The following is a 17461-nucleotide window of genomic DNA, read 5'->3' as shown; positions in this document are numbered from 1 at the left end:
AAAACAACAGAATGGGAAGAAGCAGAGATCTGTTCAAGAAATTGGAGATAGGAAAGGGAATATTTTGTACAAAGATTACCATAATAAAGGACAAAAGTGGTAAGGACCTAACAGAAGCAGAAGACATCAAGAAGAGGTGGCAAGAATACACAGAGGAATTATACCAGAAAGATATGGATGTCTCGTACACCCCAGGTAGTGTGGTTGCTGACCTTGAGCCAGACATCCTGGAGAGTGAAGTCAAATGGGCCTTAGAAAGCACTGCTAACAACAAGGCCAGTGGAAGTGATGGTATTCCAGCTGAACTATTCAAAATTTTAAAAGATGATGCTGTTAAGGTACTACACTCAATATGCCAGCAAGTTTGGAAAACTCAGCAGTGGCCAGAGGATTGGAGAAGATCAGTCTACATCCCAATCCCAAAGAAAGGCAGTGCCAAAGAATGCTCCAACTACCGCACAATTGCACTCATTTCACACGCTAGCAAGGTTATGCTTAAAATTCTAGAAGGCAGGCTTAAGCAGTATGTGGACCGAGAACTCCCAGAAGTGCAAGCTGGATTTAGAAGAGGCAGAGGAACCAGACACCAAATTGCAAACATGTGCTGGATTATGGAGAAAGCTAAAGAATCCCAGAAAGACATCTACTTCTGCTACATTGACTATGCAAAAGCCTTTGACTGTGTCGACCACAGCAAACTATGGCAAGTTCTTAAAGAATTGGGAGTCCCTGAACACCTCATCTGTCTCCTGAGAAATCTCTATGTGGGACAAGAAGCTACAGTTAGAATTGGATATGGAACAACTGATTGGTTCAAAATTGGGAAAGGAGTACGACAAGGCTGTATATTGTCTCCCTGCTTATTTAACTTATATGCAGAATTCATCATGCGAAAGGCTGGGCTGGATGAATCCCAAGCCGGAATTAAGATTGCCGGAAGAAATATCAACAACCTCAGATATGCAGATGACACAACCTTGATGGCAGAAAGTGAGGAGGAATTAAAGAACCTTTTAATGAGGGTTAAAAAGAGGAGAGCGCAAAATATGGTCTGAAGCTCAACATCAAAAAAATGAAGATCATGGCCACTGGGCCCATCACCTCCTGGCAAATAGAAGGGGAAGTAATGGAGTTCAGTGAGAGATTTTACTTTCTCGGGCTCCATGATCACTGCAGATGGTGACAGCAGCCACAAAATTAAAAGACGCTTGCTTCTTGGGAGAAACGCAATGAGAAACCTAGACAGCATCTTAAAAAGCAAAGACATCACCTTGCCAACAAAGGTCCGTATAGTAAAAGCTATGGTTTTCCCAGTAGAATCATAGAATCATAGAGTTGGAATAGACCACAAGGGCCATCGAGTCCAACCCCCTGCCAAGCAGGAAACGCCATCAGAGCACTCCTGACATATGGTTGTCAAGCCTCTGCTTAAAGACCTCCAAAGTAGGAGACTCCACCACACTCCTTGGCAGCAAATTCCACTGTCGAACAGCTCTTACTGTCAGGAAGTTCTTCCTAATGTTTAGGTGGAATCTGCTTTCTTGTAGTTTGGATCCATTGCTCCGTGTCCGCTTCTCTGGAGCAGCAGAAAACAACCTTTCTCCCTCCTCTATGTGACATCCTTTTATATATTTGAACACGGCTATCATATCACCCCTTAACCTCCTCTTCTCCAGGCTAAACATGCCCAGCTCCCTTAGCCGTTCCTCATAAGGCATCGTTTCCAGGCCTTTGACCATTTTGGTTGCCCTCCTCTGGACACGTTCCAGTTTGTCAGTGTGCTTCTTGAACTGTGGTGCCCAGAACTGGACACAGTACTCCAGGTGAGGTCTGACCAGAGCAGAATACAGTGGCACTATTACTTCCCTTGATCTAGATGCTATACTCCTATTGATGCAGCCCAGAATTGCATTGGCTTTTTTAGCTGCTGCGTCACACTGTTGGCTCATGTCAAGTTTGTGGTCGACCAAGACTCCTAGATCCTTTTCACATGTACTGCTCTCAAGCCAGGTGTCACCCATCTTGTATTTGTGCCTCTCATTTTTTTTGCCCAAGTGCAATACTTTACATTTCTCCCTGTTAAAGTTCATCTTGTTTGTTTTGGCCCAGTTCTCTAATCTGTCAAGGTCGTTTGGAAGTGTAATCCTGTCCTCTGGGGTGTTAGCCACCCCTCCCAGTTTGGTGTCATCTGCAAATTTGATCAGGATGCTCTTGAATCCATCATCCAAGTCGTTGATAAAGATGTTGAATAAGACCGGGCCCAAGACAGAACCCTGTGGCACCCCACTAGTCACTCTTCTCCAGGACGAAGAAGAACCATTGATGAGCACCCTTTGGGTTCGGTCAGTCAGCCAGTTACAAATCCACTGAGTGGTAGCTCGTGAAGACCGCATTTTACCAGCTTCTTTTTTATATATATACATTTTTATTAAAGTTTCACAAATTTTTAAGCAAACACAGAAACACAAAGAAACACAACACAAATAACAAGTATAGTTTCGAATCCTTATTTTCTTAACATCTTTCCCTGACTTCCCCACACCTCCCCTTCTTGTATTCCAATTCCAATAGTTAGCTCAGCAAGTTCTTGTCCCCAACCTTATTATTATTATACTTAATTCATCTTAATTAACCAATTTTAACTTGTAGACCTCAGTTTAAACAACAATACTCATTCTTTACGCCCTTTTCTAAGGTCGACCCAGATTCCCTTCTACAAATTTCCCAATTTTTATATTAATTACAAAACAAAATAATAGAGAGACAACATATAATTATACACCCTTTGGATTCCAAAACTTTCACCCCCCCCAAAAATGTCCATCAGTCTATCAATCTGGAGATCTCACGTCCGAGGCCCTCAAATCTCTCTTAGTCCCTCTCTGCTGGTTTTTTTGGTAGTCCTTTATATTAGACATCAAGTCTCTGTCCCAATAGGGTCTATGTTTCTTCCAACCAGACCTCCATGTTCAAAAGTGGAGCCCAAATCTTGTTTCTTGTTCCTTTTAAGTCCAAATGTCCCAAAAGCTCCAACTTTCCCCTTGATCAGATTTGTAATCCATAGGTCTTCAGATCTCCCCATAGGGAGATCCCTCCATTCTTCATTCTTCATTCCATTCATTCTCCGATTCAAACCAAATTCTCATCATCCAGGTCTTGTTTTTCTTAGTATCCATCTTAGCAGGCCTCTGGCTCTCCTTTGTCGTCTGTGGCATTTCAGCTCCTCCTTCCCACTCCTCTGAAGCAGCACATATCTCTTCTTGTTCAGCTGCATGGGTTTCTTGAGTCAAGTCCTTGACAAATTCAGCAAGTTTGTTTACTTTTAAATTCAAAGTTGTAGCATTTGTAGCCAAAGCTTCACTCTGAGCTTGTAACTTTCCCAAGAGAAAAAACATTCTGTCCAGCTCAGCCTGTATTTTTCCACCTGCAGCCATTGTAATGACTCAGAACCCCCTCTAGAGGGATTCTGGTTACTTAATATTCCTTCCAACTCCAAGCCAACAGTCAAGTTAATTTGTTTCTATTCTTCTTTGTTTTCAACAGTTTAAAATCAAATTGTAACAAAAATAACCAGCAAAGATAACAAGCCAAATTTTCTCCCCCCCCCCAACTTTGACAGCAAATTTGACAGCTGTCAAACTCTTTATGTCTCCTCAACAGGCTCTCTCACGGATCGCTCCCGGGTCCCAGGGGGTTGCACTTCAGCTCTTAAAATCGACTCTTATCCTCCAGCAAAATTACTTATACTGCCAAGTCATGAAATTAGTAGCTTTTATCCAATAAAGAGAAGAATGTTCTCTCGACCTTAGTTGTCTACTTCTTGCTTTAATTTATCTACAGGAAGGGGAGACAGACTTCCTTTTAGCACCTCCCCCGATCGTGCCTAATTCAGAAAAAAAAAATTAGTTCCAATTTCCGTACTACTCACGGGTTCTTACTTTTAAAGTCCAAATGTTCAAAGAAAGAAGTCAGCGCTCTCCGGCCATGGCATGCAGCTTCGCTCCGTAGGAGAAGCGGTCTACTCTCAGCACCACGCCTCTCCCCGTCCCCAGCTCCGCAGCCTTTAAAAAGGCTCCTTCGTGGGTCGGGAGGGCGCTAACGGTGCCAGCCGAGTCACCAGGTCCACGGGCATCCGCGCCCGTGGTTTTTAAGGGTCCCCGCATCGCCGGCGCGGCAGAACCCGACCCCTGTCGAGCAGACTCCCTCTGGAGCTTGGAGGGAATCCGCCATTCGGCGATGGCGCCAACCCGGAAGTCCTCCAGCAAGAGCTGTTTGACAATGTAACAGTCTCCCTTGGAACGGTCTCCCCAAAAGCTGGCCACTTCTAAAAAAAACTCATGCAGCTGTTTTTACACTCGATTTTTATAGAAAAGCCTCTGGTTTTTTAAATAAAAGTTATTTTAAACTTTTTTTTTATGTATGCAACAACAGCTGCACAAATGCTGTTAGCCCAGAGTTAGAAAGAATAAAAAGTTCCTAATAGAGAAGAATGGCAAATTAAACTGTTGAACTATGCTGAAATGGGAAAATTGACTGCAAAGCTCAGCAACCAAGAAGATCAAAACTTCAATAAGGAATTGGAAGAATGTATAATTAATCTTGGAGACTACTGTTAGCCATTGAAAACATTAGCAGGATGGTGCCTGCCGAGTCACCAAGTCCACAGGCTGCAGCGCCTGTGGTTTCTGGGGGTCCCAGCGTCGCCGCGGCGGCAAGACCTGCCTTCTACGGAGCCGATTCCCTCCGGAGCTCGGAGGGAATCCGCCATTGATCGATGGCGCTGACCCGGAAGTCCCGCATTTTACCAGCTTCTTTGTTAGAATATCATGGGGCACCTTGTCGAATGCCTTGCTGAAATCAAGGTAGGCTACATCCACTGCGTTCCCTTCATCTACCAGGCTTGTAATTCTGTCAAAAAACGAGATCAGGTTAGTCTGACATGACTTATTTTTCATAAATCCATGCTGACTATTGGTGATCACAGCATTCCTTTCTAGGTGCTCACAGACAGTTTGCTTAATGATCTGCTCCAGAATCTTCCCTGGTATTGATGTCAGACTGACTGGGCGATAATTATTTTTGGTCCTCTCTTTCCCCCTTTTTGAAAATAGGGACAATATTTGCCCTCCTCCAGTCTGCCGGGACTTCGCCTGTTCTCCAGGAATTCTCAAAGATGACTGCCAGTGGTTCTGAGATCACATCTGCCAGTTCTTTTAATACTCTTGGATGCAGTTCATCTGGCCCTAGAGAGTTGAATACATCTAAACAAGCCAAGTATTCTTGTACTATCTCCTTTGTTATTCTGAGCTGTGTTTCCTCTGCTGAATCATTTGATCCAAATTCTTCAGGTCAGGCATTGTTTTCTTTATCGGAAAAGACTGAGGCAAAGAAGGCATTGAGGAGTTTAGCCCTTTCTGTGTCCCCTGTTTGCATTTCACCATCTTCTCCTCTGCGTGACCCCACTGTTTCTTTGTTCTTCCTTTTGCTACGGACATACTCATAAAAACCTTTTTTGTTGCTTTTAACCTCTCTAGCAAGCCTGAGTTCATTCTGTGCTTTAGCTTTTCTGACTTTGTGTCTACACATGCTGGCTATTTGTTTGAATTCCTCTTTGGTGGTTACCCCCCCCCTTTTTCCATTTTTTGTACACATCCTTTTTTAATCTTAACTCAGTTAAAAGTTCTTTAGATAGCCACCCTGGCTTCTTTAGGCACCTTCCATGTTTCCGTCTCATTGGTATTGCCTGAAGTTGTGCTTTTACTATCTCTCTCTCAACAAACTCCCAGCCATCATGAACTCCCTTTCCTTTTAGTATTACTGTCCATGGGATCTCACCCAGCACATCCCTAAGCTTTATGAAGTCGGCTTTCTTAAAGTCAAGAAATTGAGTCCTAGTATGCTTGGCTGCTCCTTTCCGCTGTATAGTAAACTTCAGAAGAGCATGATCACTCGTGCCTAATGATCCTTCCACTTCTACCCCACTAACCAGGTCATCAACATTGGTTAGGACCAGATCTAAAATGGCTGTTCCTCTTGTTGCTTCTCCCACTTTCTGGACAATGAAGTTGTCTGCAAGGCCAGTGAGGAATCTGTTTGACCTTATGCTCTTGGCTGAGTTTGACATCCAACAAATATCCGGGTAATTGAAGTCCCCCATTACTACTATCTCCCTTCCTTTTGCATGCTTGGCCATCTGTTCCAGGAAGGCATCATCTATGTCCTCCGTTTGGCTTGGGGATCTATAGCAAACTCCCAAAATGAGGTCTCTGTTATTCTTCTCTCCCTTAATTTTGACTCAAATGCTCTCACTTTGGCTTTGAGGTTCTAAATCTTGGATCTCTTCACAGGTATACACATCCCTGACATATAACGCTACTCCTCCTCCTTTCTTGTCTGGTCTGTTTCTCTGAAATAGATTGTATCCCTCCATTATTACATTCCAATCGTGGTACTTATCCCACCAGGTTTCAGTGATGCCTATTATGTCATATTTAGTTTGCTGTACCAAGAGCTCAAGCTCATCTTGTTTATTGATTTAAACATAAGTAGTGATTTATGGAAGTAGTGATTTATGGAAGTGAGAGCTGGACCATAAAGAAGGCTGATTGCCAAAGAATTGATGCTTTTGAATTATGGTGCTGGAGGAGGCTCTTGAGAGTCCCATAGACTGCAAGAAGATTGAATCAATCCATTCTTAAGGAAATCAGGCCTGAATGCTCACTGGAAGGACAGATCGTGAAGCTGAGGCTCCAATACTTCGGCCACCTCATGAGAAGAGAAGACTCCCTGGAAAAGTCCCTGGTGTTGAGAAAGATGGAGGGCACAAGGAGAAGGGGACAACAGAGGATGAGATGGTTGGATAGTATTCTCGAAGGTACCAGCATGAGTTTGTCCAAACTGCGGGAGGCAGTGGAAGACAGGAGTGCCCGGCATGCTCTGGTTCATGGGGTCACGAAGAGTCGGACACGACTAAATGACTAAACAACAACAACAATAAAACTGTCAGAGACTGCATCTTGTGTGGGAGAGCCTACCAACCTGACAGCTTGCCAAATCTCTCTTCTCTCACACACCGAGGGACAATAGAGAGCAGAATGCAAAGGCAAGTAGCAGAGGGTGTGGACTCAATGGGGGCTGGAGCAGCGGGAGTGGGGGCAGGAGAGCCCAGGGATGCCATAAATGAACTGCAGCAGTACAGCTGGCAGCTGAAATCACAGCTAGATACCCTCACCGGGCCCTGGGTGAACAAAGACTGCATTTAGAGGAAGAAAGGACTCTCAGAGCCAGTAAAATCCCTCTAAATATGAAAGTTACCTGGTGGACTATCTTGGCTTTAAAACGAAGCTCTCTATTTTCTAGACGAGGGAGCAGTGGATTTTAAGTCTGATAAGGAGAGAGTGGCATATTCAATTAGCATGTTAGAAGGCAATGCTAAAGGATGGACAATTCCTCAAATGGCAGCCATGCACAGCACCCTCTCAAACCTGGGGGAGTTTTTGGAAACTATGGATGGAATCTTTAATGATCCCTTGCAGAATGCTACCTCTGCACAACAACTGTTAAACCTCCACCAGGGGAGTGATTCTGTCTCCACATTATGGACTGCATTCAACTTGTTAGTTCAAAAGCTTGGGTGGCAAGCAAACAGCCAGCCTTTGGCAGCCATGTTCTGGGTGGGGTTGAATGAATTGATATTAGATGAACTGGCGAGAATGCTGCCCATGGACTCTTTGGATGATGTGGTCCGAGCTTCACTGAAGCTTGGACTGAGGCAGTAGCAGTGGAAGTTGGAGAAGCCACATTCTTAACATGCCTGAGCAGAGAGTTGGCAGCATGCCCAGACAGGGAGACCTTCCAGAGCAGATGCAACTGGGCTCAGCAGGGAGGGGGAACCCTGGAACAGCTTGAATGGTGGGGGGCCAACGTCACAAACGTTGCTTTGCATGTGGGCAATCTGGACATTTGGCAAGACAGTGTCCAAGCAAGAAGACTGGGGGTTTTCTGTCTGGGGCTTGTGTAGAGGGACATCCAAAATCTAAGGAAGCACTGGCAGGAAACGGGAAGCCCCAGTCCATGAAGGAGGCCGGCAGCTGGGAAGGAAGTCAGTAATTGAGCCCTCAGATTGAAACGGCGGTTCCTGGGATCACGGTGCCAGTGACACTACAACTCCCAGGCAGCTGCAGGGTGCAGGTCCAGGGACTCATAGACTCAGGGGCTTCCGTGGACTTTTTAGACTCAGACTTTGTGGAGCAGCAGAAGCTGGGCACACAGAGACAAGACGCCCCATTGGAAGTGCTACCAATTTATGGCAGGCCGTTGGGGGGGAAGAGGCAATTTGCCTATGCCACATGGCCCATGGGGGTGGAGTTGTCAGGCCACAAGGAGACAATGATGTTTCACATCACCACGTTAGCTCACAAAGCATGATCCAGTAATAGCATGGGGGCAGCGTTCTTTAACGTTTGATTCAGCTTACTGCCAAGCACACTGCCTAGGGTTCGAAGTGCCAATAGAGGTAGGAGCCAAGGGGGCAGAGGTAGGGGGGGAAACTCATGGGGGAGGAGAGCTCCATACCCCCACAGTATAAGGCCTATAGGGATGTGTTCTGTGAAAAGGAGGCAGATAGGTTACCCACCCCACAGACCTTATGATTGCAAAATAGACTTGGTGCCTGGTGCCAACCAGTCATCTATATTCCTAGTCAGAAGCAGAATTAGCCAACTTGCAGGAGTTTCTGAAGAAGAACTTGGAACGTGAGTTTATTAGGCTGTCATGAGCACCTGGTGGGTCACCAGTGTTCTTTGTGAACAAGAAAGACACCCCAGAAAGACGTCTCGTGGTGGACTACAGAAAAACCAACAACCTCATGATTCCTAGTCAATACCCCTTGCCACATATGGGTGACCTGCTGGAGAGGTTACGGTCGGTGAAATTTTTTACTCAGCTGGACCTGAGGGGGGCATCTGAACCAGAGGCAAACTAGATTGGCAAAGGTTTTTTTTGCTCTTTTCGACTTCAGAATCTGATACATGCCAGGGCACCAGAACCAGTGGGCGGACGTCCTGTCCCAGAAGCTGGAGTATCTGGAGCGGGAGTCAGACACCGGGCTGAGGCATATTTTGAAACCGGAACAGTTACAGCTGGTGGCAGCACCCGTAGTTGAAACCACAGACTTCAAGAGACAGATGGAAGTGGATCGAATAGCACTCTTCCAATCCTGTATGATGGCCTTATCTCCCCCCCAAAAATTCCAACCATTCTTCCATGTTTAAAAACAACAAATCCTTCATTTCTATTTTAACAGGAAACTCTCCTCTGTAGTCTTTTATTTTAAAATAATCCATAGTTATTTACTTGTATATTCATTATTTTACACCCAGTTGTATATCTTGCGATCGCATTTCCTGTAGGGAAATTTAGCAAGAGAAAAAGAAAAGAACTTCCATTTCTACCACTTCCATTCTTTTCCCAATAGCATTACCAGAAGCTTGATAGATTTTCCCTCTAAATTCTCTCCAATTTGTACCAAGAATCCTTTCTGCATCATCTTGTAATTCTTTGCTTTAGAGAGACTAAGCAGCTCTTACAAGCAAGGATATGAACTTCAGTAAACATTGTTCTGAGATGGCAACTTTTTACATTGATTTCTGTAAGTAATAATTTCTCATTGATTTCCCATAGGTATTGTATTATCAAATGGTCACACCTGGCGGCAACAGAGACACTTTGGTGTAGTTACTATGCGGAAGTTGGGGTCGGGGAGGAAAGGCATGGAGCACCAAATAACAGAGGAGGCTCATCAGCTCGTGGAGGTTTTTGCACGTTCAAAGGGTATGTGATGCTAGGTGATGGTGCTGAGCTGGTGTATGAAGATTTATTTGTGTCCTACCTCTGTCCATTTTAGAAAGGAATGTGATATGTTTTTCTTGGTTCCTAAAGGAGATCCCAGCAGTTTCTCTTGGCCACCATGAAATCCCACTCTCAGTACGAACAGGAGCAGCTGAGCTAACATTAGTATAATTTTATTTTGCAGGACAGCCACTTGACCCCTCCATGCCCCTGACTAATTCAGTCTCCAACGTGATATGTGCTGTGGTTTTTGGGCACCGGTTTGCTCTTGAAGATGAACGATTCCAGAAGCTGATAGAAGCCATTGATTTTGTCCTAAAATTTTTATCTAGCGTTGTTCATAGTGTGAGTAGTCATTTTCATTTCTACTATGCCAAAGAGGTCTCCCTAAATACCACAAATCAGTATTTTGAAATTGATCTGAGATAAGGGCCACTTACTTTCTCACAGCCTGATCAATTTCTCATGATTACCATTGAGATTTTTTTAAAAAAGGAGTAGGAAGAATTTGTCCACTACAGAAGACTCTTTGGAGGAAAGATGGGATAAAAATGGAATAATGGCCTTCAGAACAGGTCATCAAGAGCCCACCAAAGGGGACAGAGGTGAACAAAATAATCTTCTCAAGAATGGAATTACATAGTTTTGTTGCCATCACTGAAAACTAAGTGTATCTGCTCTCTAGCCACTTAGCAATGACAATGATGAGGTCCATGGTGAGTCCATGGTGAGGCCCCTGCAGCCAGCCTTGGCTGGAATTTTTTAAACGTAGGAGAGACCTGCAACTCAAGCACTGTCCCTACTGCTAAGGAAAGCAGCTCCCTTCTGTATGACCCAACTAAACCCTTTTTGCCAAACTTAAGTTCGGTCCCCCACATTTCTACATACATTCCGGATCTTTTAAGAAAAAGGACTCATGAAACTTCATCAGCATTTTTCTGTTAATTTATCCTAATGCACACATTTGTTTGCAATTTTACCCGATATACACATTTCTGCAAAGCAGTATATTGTAGGACTGTATATCATTTGCATTTCCATTTTTGTAAGCATCACTTGACTGGCAAACTACAGGCAAATTTATATCAGCATTCAAGGCGCATTTTGCAAAAAGGAATTTTATTACTGTGAGTAGTTTCTGAGCTCTGGGCACAGTACTAAGCCTAAAATTTCAGATTAAAACTACAGAATGGAAGGAAAGGAGGACCTTTTTCTGCCTCCTCACTTCCAGCTTTCATATTTCAGTTTTTAACATTGCTTTATATTAGTCCAATTTTTATTTTCTAGCTCCTTATGTATTCATAAAATGTATGTGTCAGGGAACTGACATCGGAGCAGAGGGGGGAGGCGGTGCTTCCAGACTCTGCAGAAGAGGGAACGAGTAAGGGTAGAGAGAGAACGTCATCTGGGGAAGAATGTCCAGGTGACACCAGGAAGAAGGGAGAGGGAGAAAGCATCTCGGAGGAGAGGCTCCGAGACTCTGGCAATGAAGTCAGTGAGGAGGGTGGAGGAGCACCATTAGGCACGCCCACTCTGCGCAGAAGGGTTACGCGCAGAGAGGCGAGGCGAAGGTTATCCGTCAAGGAGTTCTTATGCTGGGGAAAATTTAGGAGACGCCCACTCACGGATTGGTCGAGCGACTGAGCAGCACCACCCAAGCTGCTCAGTCAGGGAAAGACACAACCGCCCCTAAGCAGTTTGGAACAGATAGAGCTTTACACACAAGCAACCCCAATTCCCGTGACAGCAATCCGTGAGTCCCTTACGTTGCATGTGTGCAAGAGGACTGGGGAACAGTCATGAGTCAAACCGGAGGAGCAGGTGCAGGAGAGGGAGCCAGAGGCGGACAGAGTCTGGAGGAGAGAAACCGAGACTTGGAGCAGCAACTGGCTCTACTAGCAGCGCGGCTGGGTGAAAGGAGGACACATGACGCCCAGGGGAAGATTACCCCCATCGCAAGAAAGGTACCGGGACTTGTGCAGTCATTTGGGGGCAACCCCAGAGACTATAACGCTTTTAAGACAGAAGTGCAGTATGCGCTGGATCTGCAGCAAGATGACTTTGCCGACGATGGGGGAAGAGTTGCTTTCGTGGTGGGGCACCTGCAGGGGAGGGCCAGAGATTGGGTTCGACCCCTAATGGCGGCAGAGAACGCTGCCTTGAAGGACCTGAGAAAGTTCTTTTCCGTGATGGATCACATGTTCTCGAGCGATGTAGAACTGAGTGTGACGCGCAAAGAACTGATGGGGTGCAAACAAGGAAACCAGTCAGTGAGAGAGTACTGGTCGAGATTTGCTATGCTGATCCATAAACTTGGGTGGGATCTGAGTTCGGAACCAGTACAAATGTTATTCGAGGAGGGCTTATCCCCTTGGGTGAGATACGAACTTTCCCGCTCACCCCGCCCGCAATCGATGGACCAGCTGACCAAGTTGGCGCTCTCTGTGGGAGTCAGGCAAGAGACACGCGCTCTGGAAAGGCGGGAAGGGAGAGCAGAGTGTTGGCATGACAATCGCATTCCAGACATGCCAGCGTCTACTGTGCCGCCCGAGGAGCCAATGGAGATTGGAGGAGTGAGCGCGCGCGGATTTTCAAACTCCAGCGAGTAAGAAGGAGGGGAAAACCAGTAAGAGGTGTTTCCTATGCCAGCAGCCGGGACATTTTGCCAGAGCATGCCCTCAGAAGAAGGCGTGGCAAGGAATGGTGGGGGCAGTGGGGAGTGAGGAGGAAAAGAAGGAGGCGCCGGGAAACGGCAAGGTTTGGCTGCAGGAAGGCGGGCACAGCAGCCAGGCGAGCAACCAGTAGAAGTGCCCAAACCAGACCCTCACCGAGCAGCCATTGCCATAGAGGTGGTGCTAGAACTCCCAAACGGACACCCCATCAAAGTGAAGGCGCTGCTGGATTCAGGCAGCTCTTGCAACTTCTTTAGCAAGGATTTTGTGCTAGAACACCAGCTACAGGTGGTGCCTCTAGAACATCCCCTGCAAGTAACCACGATTGATGGGAGAGAACTTTTGGAAGGGGAGGTGACACACCAGACCCCTCCTATGAAGATGACAGTTTCTAGACACACTGAGACAATTGCCTTTCACGTAGCCACCTTAGCAGGACCACCCATCATACTGGGAATGAGTTGGCTGCCACTGCACGACCCAGTAGTAGGGTGGCACCAGCAAACAGTCACCTTTGGGTCGGCCCACTGCGTAGAGCACTGCCACGGAGGAGAAAGCCCGAGGATGGCAGTAGCCAGGGTGGCAGGAGTGGCAGCAGGGGAAAGAGGGAAGGTACCACCTCAGTATGCGGACTTGGAAGAAGTCTTCAGTGAGAAGGAGGCAGATCGGTTACCACCCCACAGGCCCTTTGATTGCCAGATCAACTTGCTCCCAGACGCTCAGCTGCCAGTGGGTAAGCTGTACGCCATGTCAGATAGGGAGATGCAGGAATTGCGGAAGTTTATTGACAAGAACCTGAAGCGAGGGTTCATAAGGGAATCGAGGGCGGTGGGGGGTAGTCCAGTGTTCTTTGTGGACAAGCGAGACTCCCCGGAGCCCAGACTCGTGGTAGACTTTCGCGGGTTGAACAGGGTGTCGGAACCAGTGACTTTCCCAATGCCCAGAATTGATGACATTTTGGCCAGGGTAAGGAAGGGGAAGATTTTTACCAAGCTGGACCTTCGGGGGGCGTACAACTTGAATAGGATGAGGGAGGGGGATGAATGGAAAACCACCATGTTCACCCCTCTGGGAGCCTTTGAGTACTTAGTTATGCCCTTCGGATTACAATCGGGATCCAGCACCTTTCAAGCTTTCATGCACCACGTGCTGGGGTCATTGCTGTACAAGAATTGTGTGGCTTTCCTGGACGACGTACTCATCTACTCAGAGAATGAGGAGCAGCATGTGAAAGATGTCAGAGAAGTGCTGAAAAGGCTGCAGGAGCATCAGCTGTGGGTCAAACTGGAGAAATGCCAATTCCATTCACAAGAGGTGGAGTTCCTGGGCTACAGGTTGTCAGACAAAGGTCTGGCAATGGACCCAGGCAAGGTGCAGGCCGTGCTAGAATAGCAGCCTCCCAAGAACCGGAAGGACGTGCAGAGGTTCTAGGGGTTTGCAAATTTCTACAGGAAGTTTATCAAGAACTTAGCCCATCTAACAGCACCCATAACGGATTGTCTCAGTAGCAAGAAGAAGTTTGTATGGATGGAGGAGGCCCAAAGTTCCTTTGAAAAGCTTAAGAGGGCTTTCGCGTCGAAAGAGCAGCTCCTACACGTGGATCTGCGGAAGCCGATGAGGCTAGAGACGGACGCATCAGACAGAGCTGTAGGGGGGATATTGCTCCAGCAGGCAAATGGGGAGTGGAAACCGTGTGCCTTCTTTTCCAGGAAGCTTAACAAGTCAGAGCAAAACTACACAGTGTACGATCGAGAACTGCTGGCAATTCACGAGGCTTTTCGACGGTGGAGACATTTTCTTATAGGCGCACAGCACAAGGTCCAGGTGTGTACTGACCACAAGAACCTGGAATATTGGAGAACGGCAAGAGTGCTTAACCAACGACAGGTGTGGTGGGCTCAGGAGTTTTCCAAGTTTAATTTTGAAATTAGGTACCTGCCGGGGAAGGAAAATGTCAGAGCAGACACCCTCTCCCGCAAGCCCGAATACGAGGAAGGGGAGGGAGGGCCAGAAGCACGTCATGTCATTCCCGAGGACAAATGGGTGTGTGGGGGAGTGTTCGTAGGGAGGCAAGAGCTGGCCGGGTTGACGAGGGATGATCAATATGCACAAACCAAAATCCGAGAAATTGGTATCACTGGGGAAACTCAGGGGGGGTTTGAAGTAAAGGACGGAGCACTGTACTATAAGGGGGCATTGTATATACCTGAGGGGGATTTGAGAAGCAGAATACTCAAACAGATGCATGACAACCCCACGGCAGGACATTTTGGCCAACATAAAACAATGCTACTGGTCACCAGGCAGTTTTGGTGGCCACGAGTGAGAGAGGATGTGAAGCAGTATGTACGAGGGTGCCAGTGCTGCCAGAGAGTGAAGGGGGAGAGGTCAGCACCTGCGGGGTTACTGGAGCCCTTACCAACACCAGAGAGACCATGGGAGGTGGTATCAATTGACTTTATGACGGATTTACCCAAAGCCCGGGGGAAAACGGCAGTAATGGTGGTAGTTGATTTGATGACAAAAAATGTGCCATTTTATTGCGTGCTCGCATGCGGTGACTGCAGAAGAAATGGCCAAATTGTTTGTAGAGCATGTTTTCAGGTTGCATGGCGCCCCCTTGAGGATTTTATCCGACAGGGGCCGGCAATTCACGTCCAGATTCTGGAGGAAGCTTATGAGTCTGCTGGACGTGGAGGTGGTTTTCTCAACGGCCCGGCATCCAGAGACCAACGGACAGGCAGAGAGAGCGAACAGCGTGCTGCGACAATATCTACGCTGCTACGTCAACGAGAGGGAGAAGGATTGGGTGGACAAATTAGCACTGGCTGAGTTTGCATACAATAACGCAGAACATGTGTCCACAGGGATGAGCCCGTTTATGGCAAATTATGGGTGTCACCCCGGGGCTTTCCCAGGGGAAGGGGAGGGAAGTTGGAGTGTTCCTGCAGCGGAAAAGTTTGTGGAAGAGATGGAGGCTTTACACCAACAGCTTAAGTTAAACCTGGAGAGAGCCAAAGAAGAGTACAAGAGGCAGGCAGACAGGCACCGGAGGGAGGGAGAAAACATAAGAGTGGGGGACCAGGTGTGGTTGTCCACCAAAGGGTTACAATTCAAAGGAGGGTGCAAGAAGCTACGGCCAAAGAGGGTGGGACCTTTCGAAGTAGCCCAGCAAGTGAATCCGGTGGCCTTTAGGCTCAAATTGCCATCTCACATGAAACTGCACCCCGTGTTTCACAGGTCCTTACTCTCACCGTTCAGGGAAGGGAGGGAATTTCTGGGTCAGCAAAATGAAACACCCTAGCATCCACAGATGGAGGAAAGGGAACTCAGTGGCCATGCAGCTGAAATTCTCGATTCCAGGTGGAAAGGGGGAAGGGTGGAGTATTTGGTGGCATGGGAGGGGGAGCCAGCAGAGGAAAACGCATGGGTCCCAGCAGAAGAGATGAGGGATGAGTACCTGCAGGAGGAGTTTCATAGCAGGTACCCGAGAAAGCCCAAACCACCAGAGAGATTCTGGGGGGAGCAATTTGGCACCACCGATGAGGAGGAAGCGTTTGCGGGTTTTCCCGCCTCCGAAGAGGAGGGAGGGGGTTGGCCCGAAGAAGAATCCGACTGGGAAGATTGGGAAGAGGGGAGAGACAGCAGCAAATGGAGAGGGGTGTTTGAATCGTCAGATGGAGAGTTCTTGCCGAGGGTTTCCTGCATCACCGTCAGAGGGAAGGACGGGGGGAGGGGAGGGCCCTGGGAGGGAGGTGGATGTCAGGGAACTGACATCGGAGCAGAGGGGGCAGGCGGTGCTTCCAGACTCTGCAGAAGAGGGAACGAGTAAGGGTAGAGAGAGAACGTCATCTGGGGAAGAATGTCCAGGTGACACCAGGAAGAAGGGAGAGGGAGAAAGCATCTCGGAGGAGAGGCTCTGAGACTCTGGCAGTGAAGTCAGTGAGGAGGGTGGAGGAGCACCATTAGGCACGCCCACTCTGCGCAGAAGGGTTACGTGCAGAGAGGCGAGGCGAAGGTTGTCCGTCAAGGAGTTCTTATGCTGGAGGAAATTTAGGAGACACCCACTCACGGATTGGTTGAGCGACTGAGCAGCACCACCCAAGCTGCTCAGTCAGGGAAAGACACAACCGCCCCTAAGCAGTTTGGAACAGATAGAGCTTTACACACAAGCAACCCCAATTCCCGTGACAGTATGTAATTGATCTTTAATGAGAAAACAAGGAACGGGGGAAAAAAAACATCCTTCTTCAAGGTTTAGTTTTTTGTGATGAAAGATCAGAATTACTTGACTGGCAAACTGGAAGATTTAATAAATACAACTAAAAATTTTTAAAATGGAGAAGTGTACATTTTGAATGATGGCTGTCTTTCCATTTGTGTATTAGGCAAATTTGCTTTTAAATGTGAACTTACTTGAATTCCCCCCACCCCCACCTACCATAAAAGGCCACTAACTTGCTCCAGGAGGGGTCCTCTGATTGTGCCCAGTTTTGGAATGTTGCCTGGGAGCTGGGAAAATATTGTGAGCCATGGTTTTCTTTTACATTTTCAGCTAGGGATAATTCATAGAACCCAATCATTGTGAGATTCCAGAAAACCGAGAGACACCTTCCTTCTTCTTAGTGAGAAACTAATATGCTAGCCCTGAAGAATAATGCAGATCATGTTTTTTAAAGTGCCAATCCAAAGCACAAACGGTGTGACCAAGCTTCCTCATGGTAATGGCAGCATTTCTGCTATCTTTCCTTTAGCTTTGTGAAATGCTCCCATGGCTCATGAAACATCTCCCAGGGCCCCACAAGAAGGCCTTGTCCTGCTCAGAGATGGTGCTTTCATTTGCAAAGCAGGAGATAGAGAAGCATAAGGAGAATCAGTCTCTGCATGATCCACAAGATCTCATTGATTTCTATCTACTTCAGATGGAGAAAGTAAGTATC

At 47.0% G+C, this 17461-nt stretch overlaps 1 protein-coding gene across 1 annotated transcript in view; it reads left to right on the top strand.

Moving 5' to 3' along the window:
- Positions 1-17461, top strand: part of LOC310707295 (cytochrome P450 2J2-like) — a 32952-nt gene that overhangs the window by 10307 nt on the left and 5184 nt on the right. Inside the window, exons 3-5 of the mRNA XM_083504311.1 lie at positions 9682-9831; positions 10034-10194; positions 17276-17452. Of these exons, the coding sequence (XP_083360437.1) occupies positions 9682-9831; positions 10034-10194; positions 17276-17452 (488 nt within the window). The remainder of the gene's footprint in view (positions 1-9681; positions 9832-10033; positions 10195-17275; positions 17453-17461) is intronic.

Source organism: Podarcis liolepis (genome assembly GCF_965112155.1).
Source record: "Podarcis liolepis genome assembly, chromosome: 5".
In the NCBI taxonomy this organism is placed as follows: Eukaryota; Metazoa; Chordata; class Lepidosauria; order Squamata; family Lacertidae; genus Podarcis; species Podarcis liolepis.
The sequence above is the reverse complement of the archived record's forward strand: the minus strand, read 5'-3'. Positions and strand labels throughout refer to the sequence as shown.